Source organism: Poeciliopsis prolifica, unplaced genomic scaffold (genome assembly GCF_027474105.1).
Source record: "Poeciliopsis prolifica strain line A6 unplaced genomic scaffold, Auburn_PproV2 SCAFFOLD024, whole genome shotgun sequence".
In the NCBI taxonomy this organism is placed as follows: domain Eukaryota; kingdom Metazoa; phylum Chordata; class Actinopteri; order Cyprinodontiformes; family Poeciliidae; genus Poeciliopsis; species Poeciliopsis prolifica.
The window spans coordinates 775002-800462 of NW_026562399.1; the positions used below are offsets into that span (position 1 = coordinate 775002).

The following is a 25461-nucleotide window of genomic DNA, read 5'->3' on the forward strand; positions in this document are numbered from 1 at the left end:
ATTATGCACAATTTATCCGCAGTGGCCGATAGTAAGTCATTTTTAATTTATCGTATCGGTTTGATAAATGGTGCTGATATTTAAAACAGATGTTTATTACCATCTTGTTGCCATTTGACTCTAGAGAGGGAGAGATATTCATTTTTCAAGGTGTTGAAAGAGCAGTGAAATACTGTATATTAAATATTAGTAAACTAGAAAATTTCAGATGAAATTTAAACGGGACCTGCCAAAGTGTGCCCGTTGGTTGGAGCAGCAGTCTGATGCTACAAATTAGCATCAATGCTAAAGTAAGCTGCAATGTACTCAATAGCAATTGGAGTAACAAGCATGTTGAGTAACATGGACTTATGCCATTCAGTAAGTTGAAATTAGTGTACAAGTTAAAATGAGCAGAATTGCTAACATTAGCCTAAATGCTGTCAGTAGCATGTGGAGCATCACTAGCATGTTGTCTTACATTGACTTACTCCATTCAGTATACTATGCATGGCTAATAAGAAAAATACCTAAAAGCTTTTTTTGGGGAAATGGCTAATCCTAATGGGGGGAAGTGAAATGCTAATGTTTGTGCTAACATTAATTCAATGCCTTGCTTCAAGGTAGTGCAATTACCTGATAGAAAAACAAAGTAAAGGCTAAATATGCCTGAGGGGAATATTTAGACTTTTATTTTGAAATTTCCAGTAAGCTTTATTTTAAATGGCTACACTAATCTTATGAGTAACAGCGGTTGGGTTAAATCAGTTATATAATGCCCAAAACATTCCGCCATGTCTGTATTAACTCAGAGTTCCACCATCATTGTAGTTCTTAACTGCCAACTCATCGCTCCTTTCCAGTAAGTCAGTGTTTTCCCATTAATGGAGTTCTAACCTTGAGCCAGCATTGTAGTTCTAAAGGGCAGTACTACCCTCTAACTGTCATGAGTGTGTGAGACAGAAAGGTGGAGAAAGAATTCTATTTTTGTGCGACACACAGGCAATTTTTCTGAAAAAAGCAGTCCAAACAACTCCTTCCTGTTCAGGAACTGTGAGATGTATTCGAAAACCGTTTGAAGCATTTGAGAGGGCTATATCTCGTCTTTGACAGTTACTGTGGCAGCGTTACGAGCCACAGTAACGGTAGCAGGAAGAGGATAAAAGTACAACCAAATTGTCATATTGGTATATCCGTAAAATTGTGTGTGAGAGTGAGGGTGATACAATAATTAGTCACCAAATTATAAAAAGAAAAAAAAAACTTTGTAGGAATTTCTACTTTTGCTGTTCATGTTTTTTCACCTTCGTTCCTGTGACTTATCGTAAATTATAGATTTATGTTTGACAGAAATTATTGCTATGTATCGATAAGCTTCACAGGTTCGCTCCTTGAAGGAGGTTTTAGAGAAATGTTTGTGTTTATTAGGCTCTGGGATTCATTCACTGACTAATGATTTACAGTGACAAATGTCTGGCAGTAGTTTCTGTGCTCATTTTCTGAAATTGTGTTAAAACAGTAGGAAAAGATACATAATATAAATAATATTGGTGATTATTGTTTACTGGTGAAAACAGTAGATAATATTGGACATTGACATCGGCCACAATTTTTATATCAGTGCATCCTTGATACTTTTTATTTTGTCAGTGAAAAAATTGGAATGTATTGATACATTCAGCTGCTGCAAATTTCAGCCCATCAAACTGACACTTTTTAAAATTTGATTTGCTGAAACTTTTTGAAAACTTTTATATTGCCACCTTGAATAAAATAATAATAAAAAACTATGAATATAAAGGATGATAGTAACACACCAAGATTTAAAAATGATTAACATTTTTAACATCAACTTACTTGAAAGAAAAGATTTTAAGGATGCACAGATACCCTGTCCTGACATTCTACACAATATTGGTTTCATCAGAATAAAACGAGACTTCAGTAAGAATCAGTAAATTAGAACTACAGTTCTTTTACCAGATTGTCTTCTTGTTGCAGTTAAACAAAAATCGGACATTAGGTAATAATTTCCTTATTAATTCTACTTAATATAAAGATAGGTTAAGCATCGAAACAAGCACTTCTGTAGGAACCTGTCCTGCAGGGAGGCCGACTTTCCCTGTATGTTGATGTTAGAAGCTCTCACTGTGCATCCCTTCCATTCAATCAGCTCCTGTTATCCCGATAATGACAGAAAGCCATATGGCAGACACAAACACAAATGAGGGCAGAGCCTGGACAACTGACAAGTGGCACACTATTTACACAACAAACAAAAAGATCCATCCTGACAATTAGAGCACCATGTGTGGGTGGAGCGACTCGTGTTTGTCGCGCTCATGTTTGCTTTCTTGTGAACACATTAATCAGCACCTCAGCAGCTGTTTGAATCCAACACGAGGCGGGAGTGGGGGTCTGAATTAAGACTCTGCTCAGCTTCACCAATTCACTCATTTTAATTCTAAAGTGGACATAATTACTAATGCACAATGTAAAAATAAAAATGTATGTTTTATTCAATAAAAGATTAAATTATTAGAAATGATATGCAATTTCTCATGGAACATATGAAGAAAGAATCTGCTACACCAAATCTCCCCTTCTATAATGTTTATGAATAGAACTGGGAACAGAGTTATGTGATGGCCACTCCAAAACACTGACAAAACACTTTATAACCACTTTAGTTATATTCTTAGCATCATTGTCCATTTGGAAGACTTACAGTATCTACACCCAATTTTCCACTGATTGTATTTGTTTGATGATAAAGTTTGTTTGGTGAAACATTTACCTAAGTCTGAATCCATTTTCAGGTATCATATATTGTTTGAGTATACATTTTTTTCCAGTCTTCCACAGCTTATACAAATCTTATGTAATAGACAAACACAAAGTCACTTTCACTTGTAACTTGCATTGCTTTGACGTCTTACATAATGCACTTTGTTTCGTTGCTCCTTTAATGTCACTTTTAAAAACAATCAAAGATTTTAGATTAAATAAGTTCTGCTATGGAGGAACAAAACTTGAAACTTTTCAAAGAGTTCATTTAACTGCCCCACCTCCCTTCTTCCAAAGTCACCTTAGAGCAAACTCAGGCATCTCTGATGAAAGAACTGCATCATGGCTGTGGGTTATGCTTCCTCACAAGATGTTATGAGAACATTACTGCAAGCGTGCTCACCTCCTCACTCATACAGATGGCCCATTATGTGTCAAGGAGGATAAAATCAGAGAGCATATAACACTCCTGAGCTGCCTATAGAACAAACACTGCCTGTCACTGACATCTAACTGCCTTTGCAAAATAAAACAACCCAGCTGTGATCGCTGCAAACGTCCTGGCCAGGACTTTGGTTGTGTTCGCTGGAGATGGAGCCATCTGCAGACCCTGGGAGCAGAGGGGTTCCTTATTTCCTTCACTATGATTACCATCTAATCTGGCTTCCTGACTGCTGGAGTTCAGTCTGGCCCTGGAAGAAAGGTGTGGGAGATGTCCTCACACCCCGCAGTCAGCCAGGTGTCAGGTATGCATCTGTCAGATGGAGATGGAGTCAGTTCTACAGTGAGCTGCTGTCAGCTTGAACAAGCCAGAGGTTTCACAGGGGAACATTTGAACTTTTACAGATAAGGAGTTTCTTATTCTTTGTTTATGGCGATGGTGGTAGGACTTCACCTCTGTTGCTGGTTCGGTTCCTGCTCCACCCGCCTCTGTCAAAGTCCTTGGGCAAAGACACTTGACCCACCTTTCCAGCGGTTGGTGGTCAGAGGGTCTGGTGCAGGGCAGATTCACTTCGGCCAAACTGCCCCAGGGCAGCTGTGGCTACTATCCAGTAGATTCTGAATTGCTACTGGATTGTGTATCGGAAACTGAAATTCATATTTCAGAGTGATGATGTTCAACTCTTATGATACAGCAAGTTCGCTCACATCTACAGGTTGACCACAGAGCTTTATATAAACCAACAGGTATTCATATGTTTACCACAAAACACTCAAGTTTTGTTTGATTACTTGTCTAATGATGAATCACAAAACAATTCATGCTTACTCAAACAGAGTAAGCAAGAATCCTATAAAAGTCTGCACCATGCAGCAAACCCATGTGTGCATTTTGTTCTCTTTTATTGATCTATTGATTAGAGCCAAACGCAATCTCACAAGTAAGCAGTTACTACACTGGGTAGCACTTTTCTCATGCACTCTAGATAGCGCCATAAAATGTGTCTGTCTTAGTCTGGCTTTAAATATACTCTGTGCTGTGACGCAGTGCCCTGCAGTAACTCTCAAGTGCCTTTTATGGTCTTATTACAGCTTAACGATGTCCACTCTGGAGGAGGGAGAGCTGGGAGTAAAAGGAGGAGCAGCCTGAAGCCGTCAGGATGGAAATATGATCCAGACTGGGGGAGATCTGATGAAACATAAAGATCATCCAGAAAGTTTTGTGTGTGTGGGGGTGTTTGGGGTAGGGATGTGGGTGTGTGTGCTTTTTGGGGTGGCAAATTAAAGATAGGAAAAGAGGTTTCATTTTGTATCTATTACCAGGATCGGGTATGTCATGTTGTCAGAGTTGCTGTCAGTCACTGCCATAACTTGGAATTTAATGCTAAGAATAACTTCACTGGAGAGAATTCAAAAATATAAAGCTGAAATATAAGTGATGTATTTGCTGGGATAAATACCTAACAGACCTCAAAAACCCAAAATATAAATAATTAATTTCCCCTACATGTAATACCTCAAATAGCCACTGGAAAGTCACTTAGACAGACTCGTTGTACAGTAATATTAGATAATAGAAGAAAGAAAAATATGCTCATGAAAATGAAAACTCAAACAATAAATGATTGAAAAAACAATCACAAAGAAGTTTTCAGATGTCTTGATTTGATCTATATAGGAGATTATTTTTTGTTGTTTCATTTTTAGACTGTCTCCCATGCATTCATTCCTCACATTGAAAGGAAAAGCATTAAAACCCTTTCAACGAAAAATGAGAGAAAAAGCTCTTTTCTGTGGGTAAACATTTCACTTTCAGGCCAACCTGGAGCCAAAAAGGCTGACTCAACGCTTGCCGGAGGTTTACAGGGCAAAAACAGACACAGAATAATGCCAAGTTCTTCTGAGCAGCCTAGAAGAAAACCATCAACAACAAACAGGCCGGCCTCATTACAGAGAGGGTCACAGCTCCCGCAGCCAGAGTGCAGAGGGCAGCGGACCTCCAATGCTTCTCAGGTTGTGACCCTCAGCTGCTAGCTGAGAAAGGGCTGAAGGTCAAAGTTGCTTCATTAACAACAGAAAGAAGAAGTCCAGCTGGGTAATCGTGCCAAAACAACAAGCTCTCACATCCATGCTGGAAGTTGGTTTCCTAGTCTGATTCATGGATCATTTGCTTTAATGGCAACTTTCTGGCTGCTTTGTGCAGCGAGAAAACTTTTCTGCTGAGTTTGTGCTAGAGTTCCACAGTTTCAGGTCCATCTGAATGCAGATGGTAACGATGGTAACGATGATAATGATTCTGCATGATTCAGTGATATAAGTGAAAGCCTGCAGGCAGCAAATAAATGATAGCATATTGTCATTAATTGTTGTTTATGCTATTTACAAGACCTCTAACTGGAAATAATACTTTTTAGTCAGTATTAATTGATTAACTGAAAATAAGCTCCTATTTCTTCTTGAAAAGTTACTTTTAAGTAATTGTTTTCCCAAGTGTATTGAGATATTTGCATTAAAAACAAGTTAAAAAAAATACTTAGATATTTTAGCCTTTGCCAAGCTGTTAGACGAGTTATGAATAAGTAATTTCTTGCTTTAAGTACGCCAGCAATGCAGCCATGGAGAGGAAAGTGAAACTACACCAAAAAATGAGGTTAGTCACATTAAAAACAGAAGAAATGTATTGGGGTCAAATATTTATCCAGTCTTTTGGATAAATTAATCACACTGAATTTTAGGTAATATCCTCTATAGGTAACTATAATGAAAAAACTTAAAACTTAACTTAAAAATGAAATTCTGTTCTTTGTTTTTAATATCTACTCTGCACTTGAAAGTAGTTTATAAAATCACACTTCTAAAAAATTTATTTGGACCCTTTTAAAGAAGCATCTCTTTCTTTCACTTCCTGAATGCATAAATTAATATTTAATGGACTTTTTTATTTCTCTCTCTCACTCTGAAGTGTTACATGATACAGCAAGGCTGTTAAAGAGGAAAGAATTGTTTTCATCCATCTGCGAAATGAAACCCTGAATGTCCTCAGACGGGTTTGTAAAGAGTCCTGAGCAGGACGGGCAGATGTTGGCACATTTCAGCTAAAACAGCTGCAGTGATGAGATATCACATCAACAGCAAGGGAGAAATTTATTTAATGCTAAAGTTGAGAGGAGCAGGCGTAAACAGAACCTGAAATATTCATCTCCTGAAACTTGCTTACAAACTTCTGAGTTGTTTTGAGACTAAATAAAAAGCTACTGTACACATTTTAAGATTTTCTTTCATCACATGTTGATCAAGGATTCATTCACACAAGTCCTGTATAGTTCATGTGTCTAGATAATCTGGTTCATTTATGGAGGTATGAATGCATAACTAGCTTTTGATGGGAACCAAAAGCTGAACTCTGGTCTGCTTAAAAACCTACTTCTTACTTTGGTTGCAATGAACTCTGGTGTGGTTCAAATGTATATGTGAACGCCACGAGGACCATAGTGGACTACTTCTCGTTCTGGTTCAGCAGTGTATGCTGGGTAAATACAACAAAGACAAATATGTATGCAGCACTTGCTGTAGAAATGGCTCAAGGCCTTCTTGCCAACAACAAAAGAGGAATCTTAAAACAGTTCAAATCTGACAGCATTACATTTTTGTTTACATTTTCTGAAAAGGCAGTTGGTTAGTTTTTGTCATTTCTGTCAGTGGTTCTTGATACAGGGCCACCACAAGAGAGGGGGCATGAACAGGTTGTTTAAAGGGTTTGCTTAGTTTGAACACAGTGCAGTGTGAAAGCAAACTGCAGCAACTGAAAATTTAACATGTTGCAATTTGGTCCTCAGTCGAACTGAGTCTAGCAGAACATCAAGTGTGAAAGTACCCTTAAAAACTCATCGATTCTCCTCTAGCACTTGACTAAAACTGATTTGTTTTAGTAATTAGTTCAGATGTTCTCAATGGAAAGTTAAAGTTAAATTCAGTAATGAATTTTTTTTTGTGTGTATTAACACAGGCTATTCACTTTTTCTTTCATACAAAATAGACTAACAGAGGTAGACCAAATTGAACAGAACCAATTAGTGGGTTAAAATATTCTTTCTTGGTTTTCATTATTAATACTCTGTTTTTCTTTATTATTGCTTGTTTTAATTGATCTAGGGTCTCACAGATATTTTGGGTAGAAGTGGGAAAGAAAGGAGGAAACAAAAACCATGACAGAACAAAGAATGAATAAGAAAATACATAAAGAATAACTGAAGAACATGATCTTTGTTCTTCAGTTATGATCTTATTTTAAGAATAAGATCATAAAACTAATGGTCATTAGTTGGAAAATATTAGTTATATTTTTGGAGAGTAGAAATGCACTTAACATTGTCCGAGATGAATTAGACATTATTAGTGTAAACATCCAGCAGCTTATCCAAAGAAGAATTTCATTTTTACTCTAATTAAGCCAGTCATGATCTGCTCACTCAGAGTTTCTAACACATAAAAATACTTACAGTACTTCCTGACACCACTGACTAAATGACTTGTTTGTTCTGCATACATAACTTCCTGTTTTCTCATCTGAGCATAAAAACCATTGATCTTTGGTTTCCGTTCCGACTCTGATCTCAGACGAAGAAGTCTTATATTTGGATGAAATCCTCTCTGTGATCACAGGAGGATCTTTCATTTGCTTTTGCAGAACATGAAAGAGAATGAGCTCCATAATGTGGAGCAGTGATTACTTAGTGAGTGCATCAAAGCTCAGGGATGGCGGATAACATGTACCATAGGGTGGGAGTAAAAACACTCTTCCAATTACCGCCCTCCCCCTTCTCACCTGCGTTCCTCCCCCTGCAGCCGGCCCTGCTCTATTATCAGACCCTGAATACATTTTCTGCCAGACTTCAGAGCCACATAATTGAAGGTAATGAAAGGAGTTTGATTATAATTACAACAAAAAAGGGAAAGGAAATCAGGCAGTGTTGTTATTTTCTGGGGCCCTCCAGATCAATTTGACGAGTCTTCATTACCATCATGTGTGTTTTGCTTTGTGTCAGTGGGAGAGAGCCCATGCAGGTGTGAGATGAAGGAAGAGAAGAATGGAGACACTCTGGACGACTAGAAAACAACAGAAGGTGGGGAATTATGAGTCCTCCAAACACAGAGGGAATACAAGAGGGAGAGGTTTTCGCCGTTTACTCCTGGTTCAGAAGCATATTTCTCCTCACGGCACAATTAGTTTTCTTCTGAAAGCTTTGTGATTTCACAACTATAAAAAATATCTAGCCCCTTTATATGTTTTAGCCTTTTATTGCTTTTTCAGATCAATCAATCAACAAAGCTATTAGTGAGAAACAAATTACTAAAAACAACCCTGAAAACTAGGGCTTTAACTAACAATTATTTTAGTAATTGATCATTCTATGGATTATTAGGATGATTAATCAGTTATTCTTATTGGACAGAAAATAGGAAGATTCTCATTCATTAAACCGTTTTTGCCTTTTTGTACAATACTAGAAATCTACTTAAAGATGCAAATAATTCAATATTTTTTTTAAATAAAGTAAACTTTTACTGCCTGAAATGCATTAAGGCAATCCTGTAGTGTAAGCTTGGTCATTTGGACCAAAAATGAATCTGCAGTGAAAAAAACAAACAAACAAACAAACAAACAAAAAAAACCTCCAGTATGAACATGTGAAAAGCTCAGAACTTTTGGCTCAACACCAATACAGAGCAAAAACACAGAATCTTACCAAGTATTTCTAGTTTCTGGTGCATGTGTCCTACTGTTGCGTAAAATTCACATTTGAATTAAGACAAATCTATATTACAAGTAACTTTTCAGTTGTATATAGGAGCTAGTTTCAAGTTCATAATTCCATAATATTGATGAAAAAGTACCAGTTCCACTGGGAGGTTATTTAACTTAGAACATGGGAAAAATATCTTATTTTTATAAGTTAAATAATCTGCCAGTGGCACTAATACTTGGTAAGGTTTTTCTATTTTTGCAGTGTAGGGATAATCTATTGATTATTCTTTTTGGATTATCCGATTAATAATCGGTTAGCAAAAGGCGGTTCACACCTTCTCTTTACAGAATTTGAACCAAGTGAAGGTAATATTACACAGAAATGGTTTGAAGAAAACAAGGAAGAGGTTCTAGAATGGTCTAGTCAAAGCCTAGGTCTCCATTTGATGGAGAATATGTTCAGAAAATCTAACCTGAATATTTGATGCAAAAAAAGAGGATTTGTAAAATATTGGTGCATTCTCATGGTGTGCCAACATTTACTTAATTTTAAACAGGAAAAAAGTTGATAATCTTAAAAAAAAATTTCTCACTAAATTCCATTTAATCAGATAATTTTTAAAGAAATGATTCATTTGCTACCTAGAGAGCAGCCTACCCTACTTCTTTCCTGTGAACCTGAGATGTTAACATGACTCTAATCCTCGCTGCTAAGCCGACTCTTGTCTTTGCTCCCTGCCCGTAAAATTTAAGCACCTCTGGCCGCTCCTGCTCCGCGCTCCGAGCTGTGTACTGTATTTATCAGTACAGTCAGCTGCGCCGCAGTTCCCTCTAAGCGCTTAGGGGAAAACCAGAGGCATGCGTCAGTGAGCAGTGCTTATTCCAGAGTCGGAGTCTGATTCGAGGAGGGACCGAGCAGGATGCAGCTCGCAGGAAAATTTGTTGAGGGAATATCGGCTGATCCAGTGATTCAAAAACCTCTGCTGCACTGCATTTTTATTTAACTTGTTGGAAACAAATTGGTAGCAGGTGTAGCAAAATAAAAATGCACAGGTTATGACTCATTCAAGGTGTTTATTTTTTAATTTTATTTGACAATTTTAGGACTTTAAAAAGGACTTGTTATCCAAAATGCACATTTTGAATGCATGTCTCTAAAAGTGGTGGTTAAAGTACTTAAACAATTTCCTAACCAGAAGTAGGCATAATAGGTCACTTATAAAACCAAACATGCATTTGGATAAGGATTAAAATTATATTTCTTTACATAGATATTCTGTTTTAGGTTGATAATTATTTCTTGCATTGTTAAGACAGGAAACTGTGGAAAAAAAAAACAACACAATGTAAACATACCTTTTCTTAGGTCGTTTTTGAACCATCATGTGACACATGACGGTCTGAGTTTTGACACCCACAGGTGTGTTCGAGGCCTCTCCCCACCCCCCGCTGCTTTTTAAACCAATCATAACTCATCATTTAAATTTTCATTAGCCAACACAGGCACAATTTCTTTTAATATCTCATTTGAAAAACATGGAAATGTGCTGCAGTGCAGGTTTGTGGGGTATAAAACAGAGAAAAAAGGTGGTGTGGTCGCAATGACAGTGTCAAATTTGTATACATGATATTTGTAAATATTGGTCATCTAGGTGCATTCGTATTGAAAATTGTTATAGTAGGCTAATATAACTTTCCCAGTTAATGTGAAGTGATGAAGAGGCTGTTATGCTGACATCGCAAACAGCTAACAAATAAAATAAGAAGAATCAGGTCTACATACAATTTGTGAAATATTCAGAACAGGAGACCAACCAACACCTCTTCCAGTTAACGGCTATTTAACACAATTCAAGTTACAAGTTAACAGAAACACTTATTGTTGATGCCATAGATTAAAACCAAAGAGTCTGCAACCAGACTTTTCAAAAACAACCCAGAGAAGATATGTAAGGAATTATTCATTATTATCCCTACATGTTTGTTCACCAGCGTCTCCGTCCTGCTGGGAGTCTGTTAGTGGATCTGACTGCACTGCAAATAGCTCCAGTAGCTACAGACAGCAGCCTCATGGATTTCCAATGACCTCCGTTGGGCCAATTAAAGATATACAGAGAGGATGATTATACGTTTTATTGGAGGGGAAGGGAACAACGGGCTCTGGAATGACATATGACAGCTTTATTAGATGTCTCTGTTCTTTCATGTGTTAAAGAGGACAATAAAGGAGTGGGGCATCTTTTCTGCTGCTGCTTTTATATCGGAATTCATCAGATCTGATAAAGTCATAATAATACTCTCTACTGATTTCTAACAGGTTTAAATAAAACATATATTTATTTCTTTCTGTGAGCCAAACTGAACATTAACTGAAGCTAATGTTAATGCAGTTAATGTTAATGCTGAAAAATGCTGGTTGCTATGGCGATTCCCATCTCTTCTTTGGAGCAATACAAATATGTAGACCTCAAAAAAAAAAAAAAAAAAAGTTCTTCAGCCACATTTCTATTATGCAAATAAATTTGCTTAATGGAAACAGCAATTTAAAAAGTTTTTCAATAAAATGTAGGGTGAGGTGATTTTTCAGCTGTATGAAAGGTAGTGTATTTCAATGGAAACACTTTAATCACATCACATGAGTCGTATTCAACAACTGGATGTTACTACTGGCAAAAAACATGAAGAAGATAACAGGAAGTGCAAGGAGGATGATGTTAAACGACTTATTGCAGGAACAATGTTAATTTCCTAATTTGAAGTTTCTATTATTTAATTGAAACAATTGTTAAATCATCTATTTCAACAGTAACAGAAGATCACCAAAGTTTTGTGCACATTTGCAATGGAACCACAGCTATTGTGAGAATGTTCTAAATTGTGTCAAAGGAACTTCTCAAAAAACAAAAACACTGCTCTACATAAGCCCTCAAAAAAGTAGATCTTGACTGCTTCACATAGAGTTAAACATTTCAATCCTCCCTTTCTTGTAATTACGGCTGGATGATACCGAGAACATTTTAGAAAACTAGAAAAAAAGTTTTCTCTAAATTCTTTTCCAGAATGAAATTAGAAATGAAATCTTGATCCAGTTTGAGTTTCTCCAAACATATAAATTTGTTTTCCTTTCTCGCTTGCAGGGCTTTATGCATATAAAAGTTCCTGAGACAGTGGAATGACACACTGTTTTGACTTTGTAATAAATATTACAACAAACAGTGCACCTTTTCATGACCCGGCTCAGAATGCCACCGATCCTGTTGTCTCCCATCTGTGCCGCCGTCTGCAGGGAGGATCCCTTCAGCGAGGGGTCTGACAGTAATGAACTGTGACTCTGACAGGTGGCGATGAATGTAAATGAGGTGGAGGAGTAATGGCTTACATAGAGGTGAATGTCAGAGATACCGGGTCTAATTTTTATTGATTTTTATACTCTGTTAACTTCAGTAATGTTGGACATGATAGCAAACATTGCTAGTCAAGGAGAGATACTATCATACAACTTGTAGATGCAGAGTCACAAAAAATGCCCTTTGATGACTGGACTTGAGCAGCTCTAGTTTAGTTTTTGCCTTCACTTAATGTAGCCATAGTTGACTAAATGTGAAATGTTCAAAGCTTGGAATATTATTTGGTAATCTATCCCTGACCTCTCACCCCCTGCTGTTCCTTGATCTTCATTATGTTGTTTGCTCACTAATCTTCACAAATAAACCTGTGCAGCCTTCAGAGAACAGCTGGACTCATACAGAGATTAAGTTACACCCAGGAGGAACCTAAAAGGCAAATACTGACACTGGATTTTTAAAGATTCATATTAAATATTAGATCCCAATAAACGTTTACATCGCCAATATTTTTACAGTTTGTGAACAATAATGTTATAATATAGATAAAGGGTCTGAATAGTTTTTGCAGCACTGTATATTTAGAATTATTAAATTATATCAACAGTTTGATGTTTCTGACTTAAATGGTTTTAATCAGTTTATCTTGTGTTTTTGTTCTCGGGTTGTTTGAAACGTGCTTCATGAATAAACTTGATTTAATTTAATTATCCTCACTGCGGGCGTTTTAAGCTCCTTCACAAAACATCCTGCTGTGCAAAACAAAGAACATCACAGAAGAAACAAGGAATGATTAACTCAGCCCTTCCTCACCGCACTTAAAGGATTTCCTTACAACAAATGTATATCTTTTATGTCTTTGTGCTTTTATGTTTAGCAGATTTACAGTATCTGTGCTGAGTCCTGACAACTTGTTTGAAATGGTATTGAAAACAACAAACGTGATTCTGTGGACAGCCAGAAAAAAAAAAAAAAAAAAAAACATCACAGTGTTAACTTGACATCAGTCTAATAAAGAGCTGGGATTACATGATAAATTATAATCTGCCAACTTATTTATTCAACATTGGAACATAAATTATTTGAGTTTTTCTAGGAAACTGTATTGTGAATTTTTTGGGGGTTTGTTTTACTGGAAATACAAACATTTGACTGAAAGATATTTACAGCAAGATTTTAAAAATGAATATGGAGTCTGACATATAGAACATGTTAGAGATTAATTTATTAATGTCTTCAAAGTCAGGAGTTTACAGAAAGATTCCTGCTTCTTTAAACAACGTCTGATAGGTTAACTGATGCTTTTGAGATAATTGGAGGAATACCTGTGTCTTGAAACATGTCCAGATATATTGCAAGTCCAGATATCAACCTGATTGATCCTCGTTGCATTTTCTCTTCCTGTAATTTTAGCTTCTTCCTCTCATTAAACTGCAGCGAACAGCAGCAACATGATAACTCTCTAAACGAGCAAAGACATTTTCATGTAGTGCTCATGCTACCCTGTCTGTTTCTCATCTGATGAAACATTTTCTGGTTCAGCTAGTCCAGATGTCACAGTGACCTAGCGGATACACGGTGGCACTCACACTGGACCCTCGTGTGTCCAGTCGTCCTGGACCGCAACAAAACTCCATCACTTCCTCAACGGACCAGATGTTTAGAGAACTCTACGGTTACATATGTTGGGATTTATCTTTAGTTTCAGAAACTAATGTCCAGATGACATTAATCCAGCTAAGTTCAGCTTGCTAGGAAGATTTTCAGTCATAACCAGGAAAGTGTGAATCACAGTTGATCTTTTAAAAACAAAACATTTTGCTGAACCTGGCTCCCCTTGCATTTAACTTGATCCCAGTGAGCAGCTTTTTCCTTTTTGCTCCTTTTATGCTTCCCTGCTCTTTTTCCTGTTAATGCTCTCTTCGGTCTACTGCTGCACTATCCCATGTCCCTTCATGGGATGAAACACCAAGTTTTATTTTGGAAGAAAAAATTAAAAATGCACTTTTTTTGTTCAGTGACATCACATGATGTCAGATCAGGCTCTGGTGGATCAATTACAGATGTGTGGTTCTTTCATAGAAAAAGCTACTGTAGCTGTGATTACATCAATATTTTTTTATTCTATTTTATGTTCTTTTTTCATGTTCACTTGAGGTTGTTTTTAGCTTTTCTGACAAAGTTAATGTGCCAAATGGGAGATGGAAACATTTCCTGAATATGTTCTGGCATAGCAAAATAGTGGTTCCCTGCCTTACCAGGCGAGTCTAAAGACTCGGTCTATTTTTCTGAGGTGTGTGATCCAAGCTAATTTGCAACCTCTTCTTTCTGTTATTAAAGCCAAACGTTAATATTTGAAAAAATTACCTGGTTGATTCCAGTAGATGGAAACACACCTAATTTGCGTTCTCTTTTTTACTAAATTTTAAGGTTTGCTCAAAATGAAATGTTTCCATAGTCAGTCAGCTATTTTTGATGTTTGAATTATTGAAATAGGCAGTTATTAACATTGTGTCTCAAGTATTCACTGTGATTCCTAACACCTGTGAAGGCCTGATATAGTAGTTTTAATATTTTACCTGTGTAGAAAAAACAACAACAAAACACAATAGTATTAACTGTGTGCATTGACAGACAAATGCTGTTGTCTCTTCCAGATCTCTTAGGTCTTCTGGTTCTGGTTCTGCTCTGCATCTCCACAACCAGAACCAAACATGGAGAAGCAGCATTCAGCTTCTGTGCACCACAAATCTGGAACAAACTTCCAGAAAACTTAAATCAAGGCTAAAAACCCACCTGTGTAGCGCTTCCTTCGATGATCAGTTACATAATTATCATCTTCATGATTACGGTGATGGCAATTTCCAAAATATAATGTTTATCGCTGCCTCATAATTGGTTATTATATTATGTTTCTGGCGTAAAGCACCTTGAACTGCCTTGTTGCTGCAATGTGTTACAAATAAACTTGACTTGTATAATCACTCCTTCCTGGAGTGATATGTGCAACAGGTTGCTTAATAAAGCTCAGTGAAGATGCATCTAAATGTCTGCAGAGAAATAAACTATGCAGGTAGTTTAGAAGGAATAATTTGCTGCTGGAAATCTCCATTGACTTTGTGAAGTCACTGGATGGCTGTTCTGGCTGTGAACTCATTGCTTAGCAAATCCATCCACTTAGCATATCATCTATTCAGCTTCCCTCGTTGAATATCTGACCTCCTGAGGTCCCTGGCTGCATAAATTTCCCCCTCTTCCTCCAGATCCAGAAAATGGTAATTTCAGCAGCGGCTTGGTAATAACCCTCATGCTGAGCCTCACTGTCAAACAAATTTCATAATTTCCATTTAATTTAATGCTGAAATCTTGTGACACGGCCCTGCGAAACAGAGAAAGCTGACATTAAATCTGTCACCTCCTGCAGGCAGATTACGTTTCCCATAACACCGCGGGACCGTCTTTGTTGCAGCTTTAATTGTATGCAGATGCTTTGTTTGTGCCTCCTCACTGTTCCTGCTGCACCTCTCTCCGCTCACACAGGAAATCACTTGTCACGTCTCCATCGCTCGGAGGCTGTCCATTTAAAACAGCTCTGTCACTTCTTATCTCCCGTCATAAGCGCAAAACTCGTTTGTCTAAAGGACTACATGTCACCTCCTCTCCCCCAGAGTCCTGCTGGAAATATGAGCTCCTCGCAATCGCTGCTTAAATTTCCTCCCTCTGAGGAAAAGCTTTAAAAAATCCTCCTCTATCCACACTTTGCAGGTTGTCAAGTCAAACATGAGATCTGAGGCCTTCACTACGTTCTCCTTATGATGCTAATGCGAGCTTCGCTTTGCATTTAATCCACCGCGGTTTGATACATCCTCCAAAAAACCCCTGAAAACTAACATCCTGAAAATGTTTCGTCCAGCTGAAAAAAATCAGCATCTTTTTGGACTGGCGCTTCTGAAGGCCACTCACCCATCACTCGGAGTCTCTCTGCACCGACCACCACCTCCTGCTCATCAGCGGAAAACAGCAGCTTCCCGGAGGTGGATTTGACTTCAAACATCTTCCCTCGCGCTTTAAAACCGCTGGATCCTAAAGCGAACACAAACAGATAGAAGACATCAAAGAGGGGACTGGGTCCTCATCAGTTCCCTCTGGAAATAAAAAAGGGAATGGTGAAGTGTCCTTACTGACTTACTGTATTTACTCACCTGTGTCATTTTACAACACACAAAATTATTTGGTGCTCTGAAATTTTCATGTTCTTTCTCAAATTTTTGAGATTAATTTCAAAATTTCTGAGACACTCTGAGTTTTTATTACCTGTAAGTCGCAATCATAAAAAATTAGACAAAACACAGAGTAGAAATATTTCAGTCTAGGGAAAACCACAAAATCTTACCAAGTGCTTCTGGTCTGTTTGTAGTCCATATATGGTAAAAACAAGACAAAATTAACACTCAACTAACATTTTAGCAAAACATAGAAGCTTGGTTTAAGTCAACAATTCCTTAATACTAATTAAAAATTAGTATTAAAATATGTCTCATAAGGAACTAATACTTAAAAAAAATACTTTATAATCTTTTTTTATGATATTCCTTTTTTATTAGATGTACCTATTATGGATGCAAAGAGAAATGGTAGGACAATTCAAATCAATTTAAAGTCATATTATTCATTCTAAAAGGAATTTAAACATAACTAATGTCAGCCAAGTCTGCTAAAATATTGTAAAACTGATACAAGTACAAACAGAAAAAAATAAAACCTGCAGCTGTTGTGTTTTAGTCCTGTTGGCAAACTAGTCCAACTGTAGTGACTTCATCAGCTAAATTCTTATTTTCCACTTTATGCATTTAGGCCAAGAAAGCCTTCTATTATTGATGGAATAATGCCTTTTGTATTACTCCATCAATAAAAGACTCAGTAAATTTGTTTATGAATTGAGCAAAAAGTGGGTTAGAGAGGAATACAATGGCACTAAATGTTGGGGTTGCTCAACCAAAAAATGGTTTGATAAGAATTAAATTAATGTTCAGGAATGGCCAATTCAAAGTCTTGACCTCAATACAAGAGAAATGGCGTGGAAGGAGCTGAAGCAAGTCGTTCATGTGAGGAAATTGTCCAAGAGAAACTGTTGGTTTGTTCAAATGAGCAGGATGAAATTCAGCTGAGGGGTTGTACAGTTAATGGAAATGTTTGCATATATTGAGCCATAACAGGTTCGCATTATGAAATAAAAAGTGTTTGTGTGTTTAATTATCCTGGTAGTATCATAACAGCTGGTTCTCCCTGATAAATAAATACCTAAGCATTATGTCAAGTACTTCATCAGGCCCCTCTTAACGCATGGAAAATATTTTTCTTCTTAAGTGCATTTGAAGAAAATAATTTTCTTTTCATTTTTTATTTTTTTCATTTTTCTTTGTTTATTTAACTGACATTTTTTTGACTGTAATTTTACTAAAAAATGTTTCTCGGCAAATTTACTGAGAAAAAAAGGAGTGGGACAAAGTCTTTTGTAGTAAACTGCATAGGCTTGACAATACTGCTGATAACTGCTAGGGTCATTTTTTGTCTTACCTGCACCAGTAACATTGTTATATTTCTGTTTGTATTTATAATTATACTTATAGGTATTTTTTTTTCTTTTGTGTTCTCTGGGATCCAAGCAAAAATAATTTGTTTCCAAATTTACCATAAAGAAGCATGTCTAAGTCTACAATTATCATCAGTCACTGAGGCTAACTGTGCTGGTCACTGGTATGATGGGGCTAATTGGTTCTAATTAGAAAAATTGATTGAAGAACATTACTGTCCAACAAGCTAACTGCTGCACAAACGATATTTTGTGCAGAAGTTACAAAATGCTGCTGGTTAAATCAGTTGTTGAAAACCACTGCTAGATTTACTAATGGTAGACTAGTTGGTGGCAGTCAGTGCCAAGGTGCGAGCCCAGCAAGGTTTGCTAAGCAGCACTACTAGATTTTGAGACAGTTTATAATGGAAAATTAGCAAATCAACAGCATTCTATATAGAGTCAGTTATATGGTTTGTGTTTTAACATAAAACAATATGTAAAAATGATTAAAACGTAATCATTAAATCATTTCAAAAATTATTTTAGTTAATGCTTTTCTCCTAATCTTCAAATGTTAATAACTGGATTGCTATGATAACATAATCAAAAATTGCAGACATAATATTCTGACTTAATGATTGTCTGTGAAAATTTATAATAACATACCTAAAGATGTGTCAGGACAAACCTTCAGGAAATTTGAGAAAAAAATCCTCTGATGCAAGCAAACATACCTGAATGGTGTCATGACCAACAGAAAAAAAACAGGCGAATGCGTCCGACCTTATTTGCTTTGTGTAAGCTAGCGGCAGAAAACATTTGCCTTCCAGTGTGACTGACTGACAGAAGAGCGATTCATTGTGTCATTCTAAGTTCCTCCTCATAACATGAACACAGATTAGTCATCTGAAGGGAAAAAACACTGGGGCGAACTCGGGTGCGTCTCTTTCAGAGCCAGAAGCCAAATGTCAGTGCCCTTTTCTAATGTAAAAGAAACTTCCTGGGCTTGTTCACACAGAGTGAGCACCATTCATCCAATACCATCATCTCCTTTGGGTTGTGACAGGTGCAAAAATAAAGGAGAGACTGTGATTATGGTACAAGAAAAGAAACGGAGGCTACGCTCATGAAGGGCATATTTCTGAGGATTAACGAGATTTAAATGAACTGGAAATGATGAGCTAATATTACCCAGAATAACACATCTGCAACACAAAACTGCTCCAACTCCTGCTTGAATTGGCTTGAAAGATGTCAAACTCTTTGAAATGGCAATTTTGCAGTCAACCAATTTTAGAAGTGACCTCAAGTAAATTGAAAATTCTCAAATGAGTTTGAATTTGAGAAGGTCAAGTGGGCCAGACTCGTTCCAATGTGATGTGAGAGACTCATTGCCATTTATTGCAAATCTTTGACAGAAGTTGGTGCCACTAACAGTAGCACAATTAATTATGTTTATGGACTGATAATTTCTGCATAGAGTCATGTTTGAAAATAAAATTGTCATTTCAAATGTCATTTATATTTACTTGGTTTATGTTCATCTTATTTTGAAATATATTATGATGAATCAAATTTTTAGGTAGCATCAATAGGGACTGGATCTTATGGGAGTAATAAGATAATAAAAGTAAAGACACCAAGTGAAAAAAATAGAATTGAAAACCCCCCAAAAACCAGACAAACAAAACATACAGTCACTGACTGACATTAAGTTAATCAGATAGAATTTTGCTCTTTGAACTTAAAGTTCTTTTCTTCAAAGGATCCAATTAAATGTTCCATTTTCAGAAATCAAAATTTCTGTGTGCAATATGGGAGTAAATAATATACAGTTATTACTGTGAAGAGAGGTGAGATGGACAGGTGGGGTTTGGTGTATGTGTTGCTGAAATAAATGTTATCTGGCCTCTGAAACAACACATGAAAGACACATCAATGAGCTCCATATAAGCAGTAGGTGTGACTCCTGTTGAGTCCTACCTGTGACGAGCTGCGTGAGCAGCTGGTTGTTGCTGTTCACGATGTTGACCGAGACGTTTCTGGATGACTGTAGGAACAGCGGGCGGCCCTGCGGAGAGATCCACCACATCATTATTTAAACACTCAGCCTGGATCAAACAGCCAACAAACCCAGCTTTAGACATTAAGCTCCTTTTTTTTACAGGATATGTTGCATGTTGTTTATGTGCACACATTTTACGCATGCATATAGTGCTAGATGACAAAAGAGAATTCCTTTACTTGCCAAAAAAACAAAACAAAAAAAACCTTGCCAAACATAACTATGAACTAGTAGAACTAGAACAAGAAAGGGCCCAGGTTTGAAATGGGCCCTAATATTACCCAGAATAACACATCTGCAACACAAACCTTTTTTTGGCAGATTCTTATCTGCAGTTTTAACAAGCTGATGAGAAGCAGCAGTACTGCCCCCTGTGGACTTGGTGTGATACTTCCTCTTGGGTCTTTAAATTGCATTTTGGAGTTAAGGTTAATTCCAAACTGAGGCCTGCAGTTTTTGCCTTTGAGCCATCAGCTCATTAAACTACAACAGTTTCCCCAGAAAGAAGTGAATACAGTTACAAAAGTGCAACTTCAGAGTCAAAACCAGCCCTATATTCATCCTTCTGTTGGTTTTGACAACTTTCTTTTTCCCAGGGTACTTTGAGTGATCGTGAATGCTGACCACGTCAGACTCTCTCCGGTTATTCTTCATGCCTCAGTCAACTTCCTAATTAGAGATAATGGCCGGACCACTATGCTCCGCTCCCAGCACAACAAAGGATTGGCTGTGTGTGTGTGCGTGTATGTTTGTGTTAGTGATGACATTAAACTTATTGAAGTTTCAACAGAAAATACACATAACGTGTGATCCCCAAGTAATAACAAGAACAATGTGAGGAGTTCAGTATTGAGAACAAGAATCAACTGAGGAGCTGGAGTCATTTGAGGAGGTTTCATATTAAACTTTGATCATGCAGATACAGAGATGTGGTTTACTTAATGTGGGGCCTAAATGTTATTAAGCTTTTTGGCTAGACTCTAAAATAAAAGCACAACCTTGAATTCATGATCAATTTTCTATGATGGTCAAAATAATGTACTTTTACGCAAGTACTTTGGAGCCATTTTAGTAGTAGCCAAGCTAAGTGTTTATTTAGCCATTTAGTGTTTTTGCCAACAAAAGTTTTAGTGCACTTACATTCTCTTAAAATATTTTTTTCTGAAAAATTTCAGGTGCTACTTTACTTGGTTGTTTTGTAAACTGTCAGTTGAATGAAGTTCGACATTGGTGTTTAAGTGTTCGTTATCAACTGTTAAGAATTATTCAAGTAGTCAGATGTTTATTTTATAATCTTATTTTGTAGGTGTACAGCGATTCCGTTTCCTCTCTTCATGTTCTCTCTTATTTTGATGCAGCAAGGTTGATCACAAGCAAATTTCTGATGGATTCAACTTGTATTGAAAACTGACCTCTGGGATAGGGTTGTCAGAACACTAATATTTGAAAAAGAAAAATACTTGATAACATCTCCAATACAGTAGGAATATTTTCTTGAAGCTATTTTTTTTCTAACACAAACAGAAAACTATATATTTGTTGTCTTACTTAGAATAAAGCCAAAAAGTGCAATAATTTAGCTCTCATTAAAAAAAAAATGCTATTGAACATTGCATGTTTCTGTGACTCATATGTCCAGAATAATGCCAGAAGAAAAAAAAAAATTCTAACAAATATTTTGATCAGGTGAATAACCGAAAATCCACAATAAACTGAAACTTGTACACTTGGATCGTCTTTATGAAATCATTTCCGTTGTATGATCCATAATTATAGAAAAATAACAGTTCAGATTAATAATTTAATGTACATAATTAGATTTTTATGTCCATTATAGGTGGAGGTGAACTCCAACTTTATGAGTTGGTTTAGAATTAGCTTAAAACTAATGAGGTAGGAAGATTTGTAGAAAATCCAGTCAGACTGTGAGAAATAACTTTAAATTTGAACTTTCTCCATATTTGCTGCGTGGTCCTGAATAAAAAAGTTTTCACTATATTTCTCTCAGTTCTCTGCCTTACAGTGTGAAGCTCATTGTGCTGACAGCTCATTGCTCATTTGTTAGCTCTCATTACTCGTGGCTCTGCTCAGTTCAGGAAGAGAGCAGAAGCGTTCTTATATTTGTGACTTTTATTTCAATATCTTCCATTTCTAAAAGAGGAATACACACTGGGAACATTTCAGCCCTATTATTTCGTACTAAATCGCATCCATATAATATATTTCTAGTTTATCTACTCTAGGATAGGAACAATCATCTGTATTTAGGCTCAGTGTGCAGTACTTTTGTTTGTGGATGTTGCTGATAATACAGAGGACCTTATTACACCCAGCAAGACAGCTCCCATGCTGAAAGTCCGTAAATAGACAAGATAGTTGAATTAAAATAACCAAATAGAGTTGACAAAAAATCTCTGGAAGTAAATCTACTCCAGACACAGGAAACATCTATTTGCTTCAAATCATACTGCATCGTTTCACTGTGTGAATACATTTCTTTCAGCTGCTGTATGTTACTCTCCAGCCATAAATATGCTGAACAGTGGAGCTGATCCACAGTAAATGAAATTAAAATACTGCTAAAGCGAAGTTTGGCCTATTGCACTTAGAGCTGAAATCTAAACATGTTACACATGGAGACGCCTAAAATACCAGCAATTTGTACAGCAGTACGAAGGGAAAGCTACAAGTGACAGAATTCAATGTTTTAAGAAGGCACAAACTTTTTCAGGACAACTTTAAACATACACTTATCATGCTCATCTGTTAGTTAAAGTCCAGAACACACATCTAACTGAAAAACTGTGGAAACTCTTGAATTTTGATCAATATACATCCAGTCTGACTGAGTTTGAGAAATTTTGCAAAGAGGGATAAAAATACAACCTGGCTTCAATTTCCCCCTTGGTCATGAAGTTTATCAACAATACTCCAAAACAGAATACAAAACTCCAAGTAGATACTAAAATTGGGAAAACAACATTAGAGGTGGAATTGATCCAAAATATCAGTAATAGCAAAACCAGGTTCGTATCAATATCGGATTGATACCAGTGCGATACTTTAGGTTCAGATTCCATTTTGAAATTTTGTTTTATTTTTGTAGTATAGTTTCTCAACTCTCAAAATCCAAAATATTTTGTCTTGATCAGCCACTTTGTGCTTTATCATACTGAGCTGCCACAACTTTTCTGATGAGTCAGCAGTTTCTATTTTGATCTTGAGAAATGCATTTTTTCACTGATGTTGAATCTCTGATTAATTCTGGAAACCTTGTTTTTTTAAGCAGGTTTGTTTTCACATCAATAAATAATTAACTTTATGTAAATATATGTTAATTTAAAAAAAATAGATAATAGTCCTTCTGTTGATATATTTTGGCAAATGTTGGCTTTTTAATAGGTTTTCATTTCAGAATTGCATATATTCTAAAAAGTCATGAGTATTTGATATTGCTTAGAGTACTGATTGAGTCATGTCTTTACATTTTTGCTCACTAGCCTTTCTTGTTTCTATGTATGTTATCGGTTGTTATCAGTTATCTGCCATTGGAGTGAAAAAAGGATTGGTTATTGCTTTAGAAAAGAAGTTGTGTAAACTTTGTCCAAATTATGTCCGGGGTTTTAAAAAAATATTTAAAGGAAAACCCACAAAAACACCTAAAAGTCAAAAATTTGACATTACAGCAAACTTAAATAATAAGTATCGAAATCAGCAATATTATGCATTTATTTGGGATAGAATTGATACCAAAAGATGCAGTGTTGCATGCCTCTAGAGACCAGGACGTTTTGCCGAAGTTTCTCCTTTTGATTTTTTTCAACATGATTTAATCTTGAATTGACCATTTTACCTTGGTCATCATGTTGGATGTGGTCATTCAGCTCCTCTCAGCTCAGGTGTTTTGATTCTCTTCAACCTTTTTCATTTTCCTATTCTTAGCCCTGATTTTATATTCATCTCTCCTCTTAGTTTAATCGGAGCAGACATCATCTCCACTTCCAATACTCTTCTGGCAGCAATAAATATGTATATTTTATGAGGGGGACTAAAACAGTCTGCAGGCATCTTTAATGTACCTGCCAGCGAATGTTCTGTATTTATCACATGTTTATAGATATGCTCACATGTTGGCCTGAGCCAAATTAAGCCGCTTCAACAGGGTGCCAAATTGTGCACAGGGGAGATTATCCATGTTATCTGGATTCGCTTCCTGGAGAACTCCGGACTTAATTTCAATTTTGCTGCGAAGATGCATGATTTAGTTGCTCTGTCAAACCAGAGTCGCCTGCTTCCTGACTGTCTGGTTCTAATTCAGTCCTCCACCATCTGTCTCCCTGCTTCTGTCTCTATCACCATCTCTTCTTCTTCTCTATTGTTTCTTTACTCTCCTCTGCTCTCCCACCTCCATCAGTCATTCTCTCCCTTAGCTCACGTTAGCTCGTAGACAACAGAGATAAAGCGCGCCTCTCCTGCATTATTAAGCCCTCCGTCCGCTACCTGCACACAGAGATTATTACAGAAGAGACGGAGGGAGATTGTGCTTCTCTCTTTATCTGCCCCCATCTCTTCCAATTCCCTGGCATGTTCCTGCAGCTGCTGTGGGAACAACAGCAAGGAAAACCGAAAACAAAACAAAGACCCTAAACCCGCAAGCCAAAGCATTTTATTTTCATACACACCTGTAGAGGCTGACAGTGTACCTGAGGATGGAGCCGTATTGATCAGAGATTCATATCATGTGATATTCAACAGGAAATGTTGTGTCATGACCTCTGATGAAACGTGGTTGGACTGTGACACGGCTGGCCTGACTGAAAAATAGACCAGTCATAGTTATGAAGAAATCCAGCCATTTTACAGGCATGAGCCCATCTTAACCCCACTGTTTTTTCCCCTGTTTTCTCTATTTTTTTTATCCATTGTTACTTTTATTCCTTTTTCTATTTTCTCTCTTTTTTCTCTCCCCCTTTTTATCTTTTTCAAATTTTTCTTCTGACTTTTTTCCTTTTATCCCCTCTGCTTTTATTTTTTCCCCCTTTTCTTTTTTCCATTTTTTTCTGTTACTCCCTTTCCTTGCTTTTCCCCTTTCACATTTTTCCTTTTTTCTCTATTGTATTTTTTTCTCTTTTTTCACAATTTAAATTTGTTATTTTTTTCTTTTCCCAAATATTCTACCCCCAACCCCCCTTTCTGTTTTTTATTTCCTTTCATTAAAAAGGAATATAATGTTTTGATCACACCTTTAATGTTAAAATCATTAAAGAGCCTATTTCAAATTGGTAGAATCAGTGTAAATAAATCACAGTCCACTGGTTCAAAGCAGAATGTTTTTCTTTTCTTTTCATCACCTTTTCAATATGCTTTGGTCTAGTGTTACACAATATTCTTTGGTCAAAAATGTCCAGGTCTTTGGACTCTGCCAAATGCTGAATATTTGGCTTATAATTCATCCTTTTCTATAGGTTACCATGGATTAATGTAGACCTCTTAAAGAAGTCAGTGTAACAGTGGAAGGTGTAAG

The 25461-nt window shown here is 36.6% G+C and overlaps 1 protein-coding gene across 3 annotated transcripts in view; it reads right to left on the bottom strand.

Annotated features, from left to right (window-relative positions):
• sgcd (sarcoglycan, delta (dystrophin-associated glycoprotein)) overlaps positions 1 to 25461 on the bottom strand; it is a 185066-nt gene that overhangs the window by 39311 nt on the left and 120294 nt on the right. For all 3 annotated transcript variants that reach the window (XM_055046609.1, XM_055046608.1, XM_055046607.1), the window contains 2 exons: positions 19856 to 19943; positions 16261 to 16380 (listed from right to left, as the gene is read on the bottom strand). In XM_055046609.1, coding sequence (XP_054902584.1) covers positions 16261 to 16380; positions 19856 to 19943 — 208 coding nt within the window. The remainder of the gene's footprint in view (positions 1 to 16260; positions 16381 to 19855; positions 19944 to 25461) is intronic.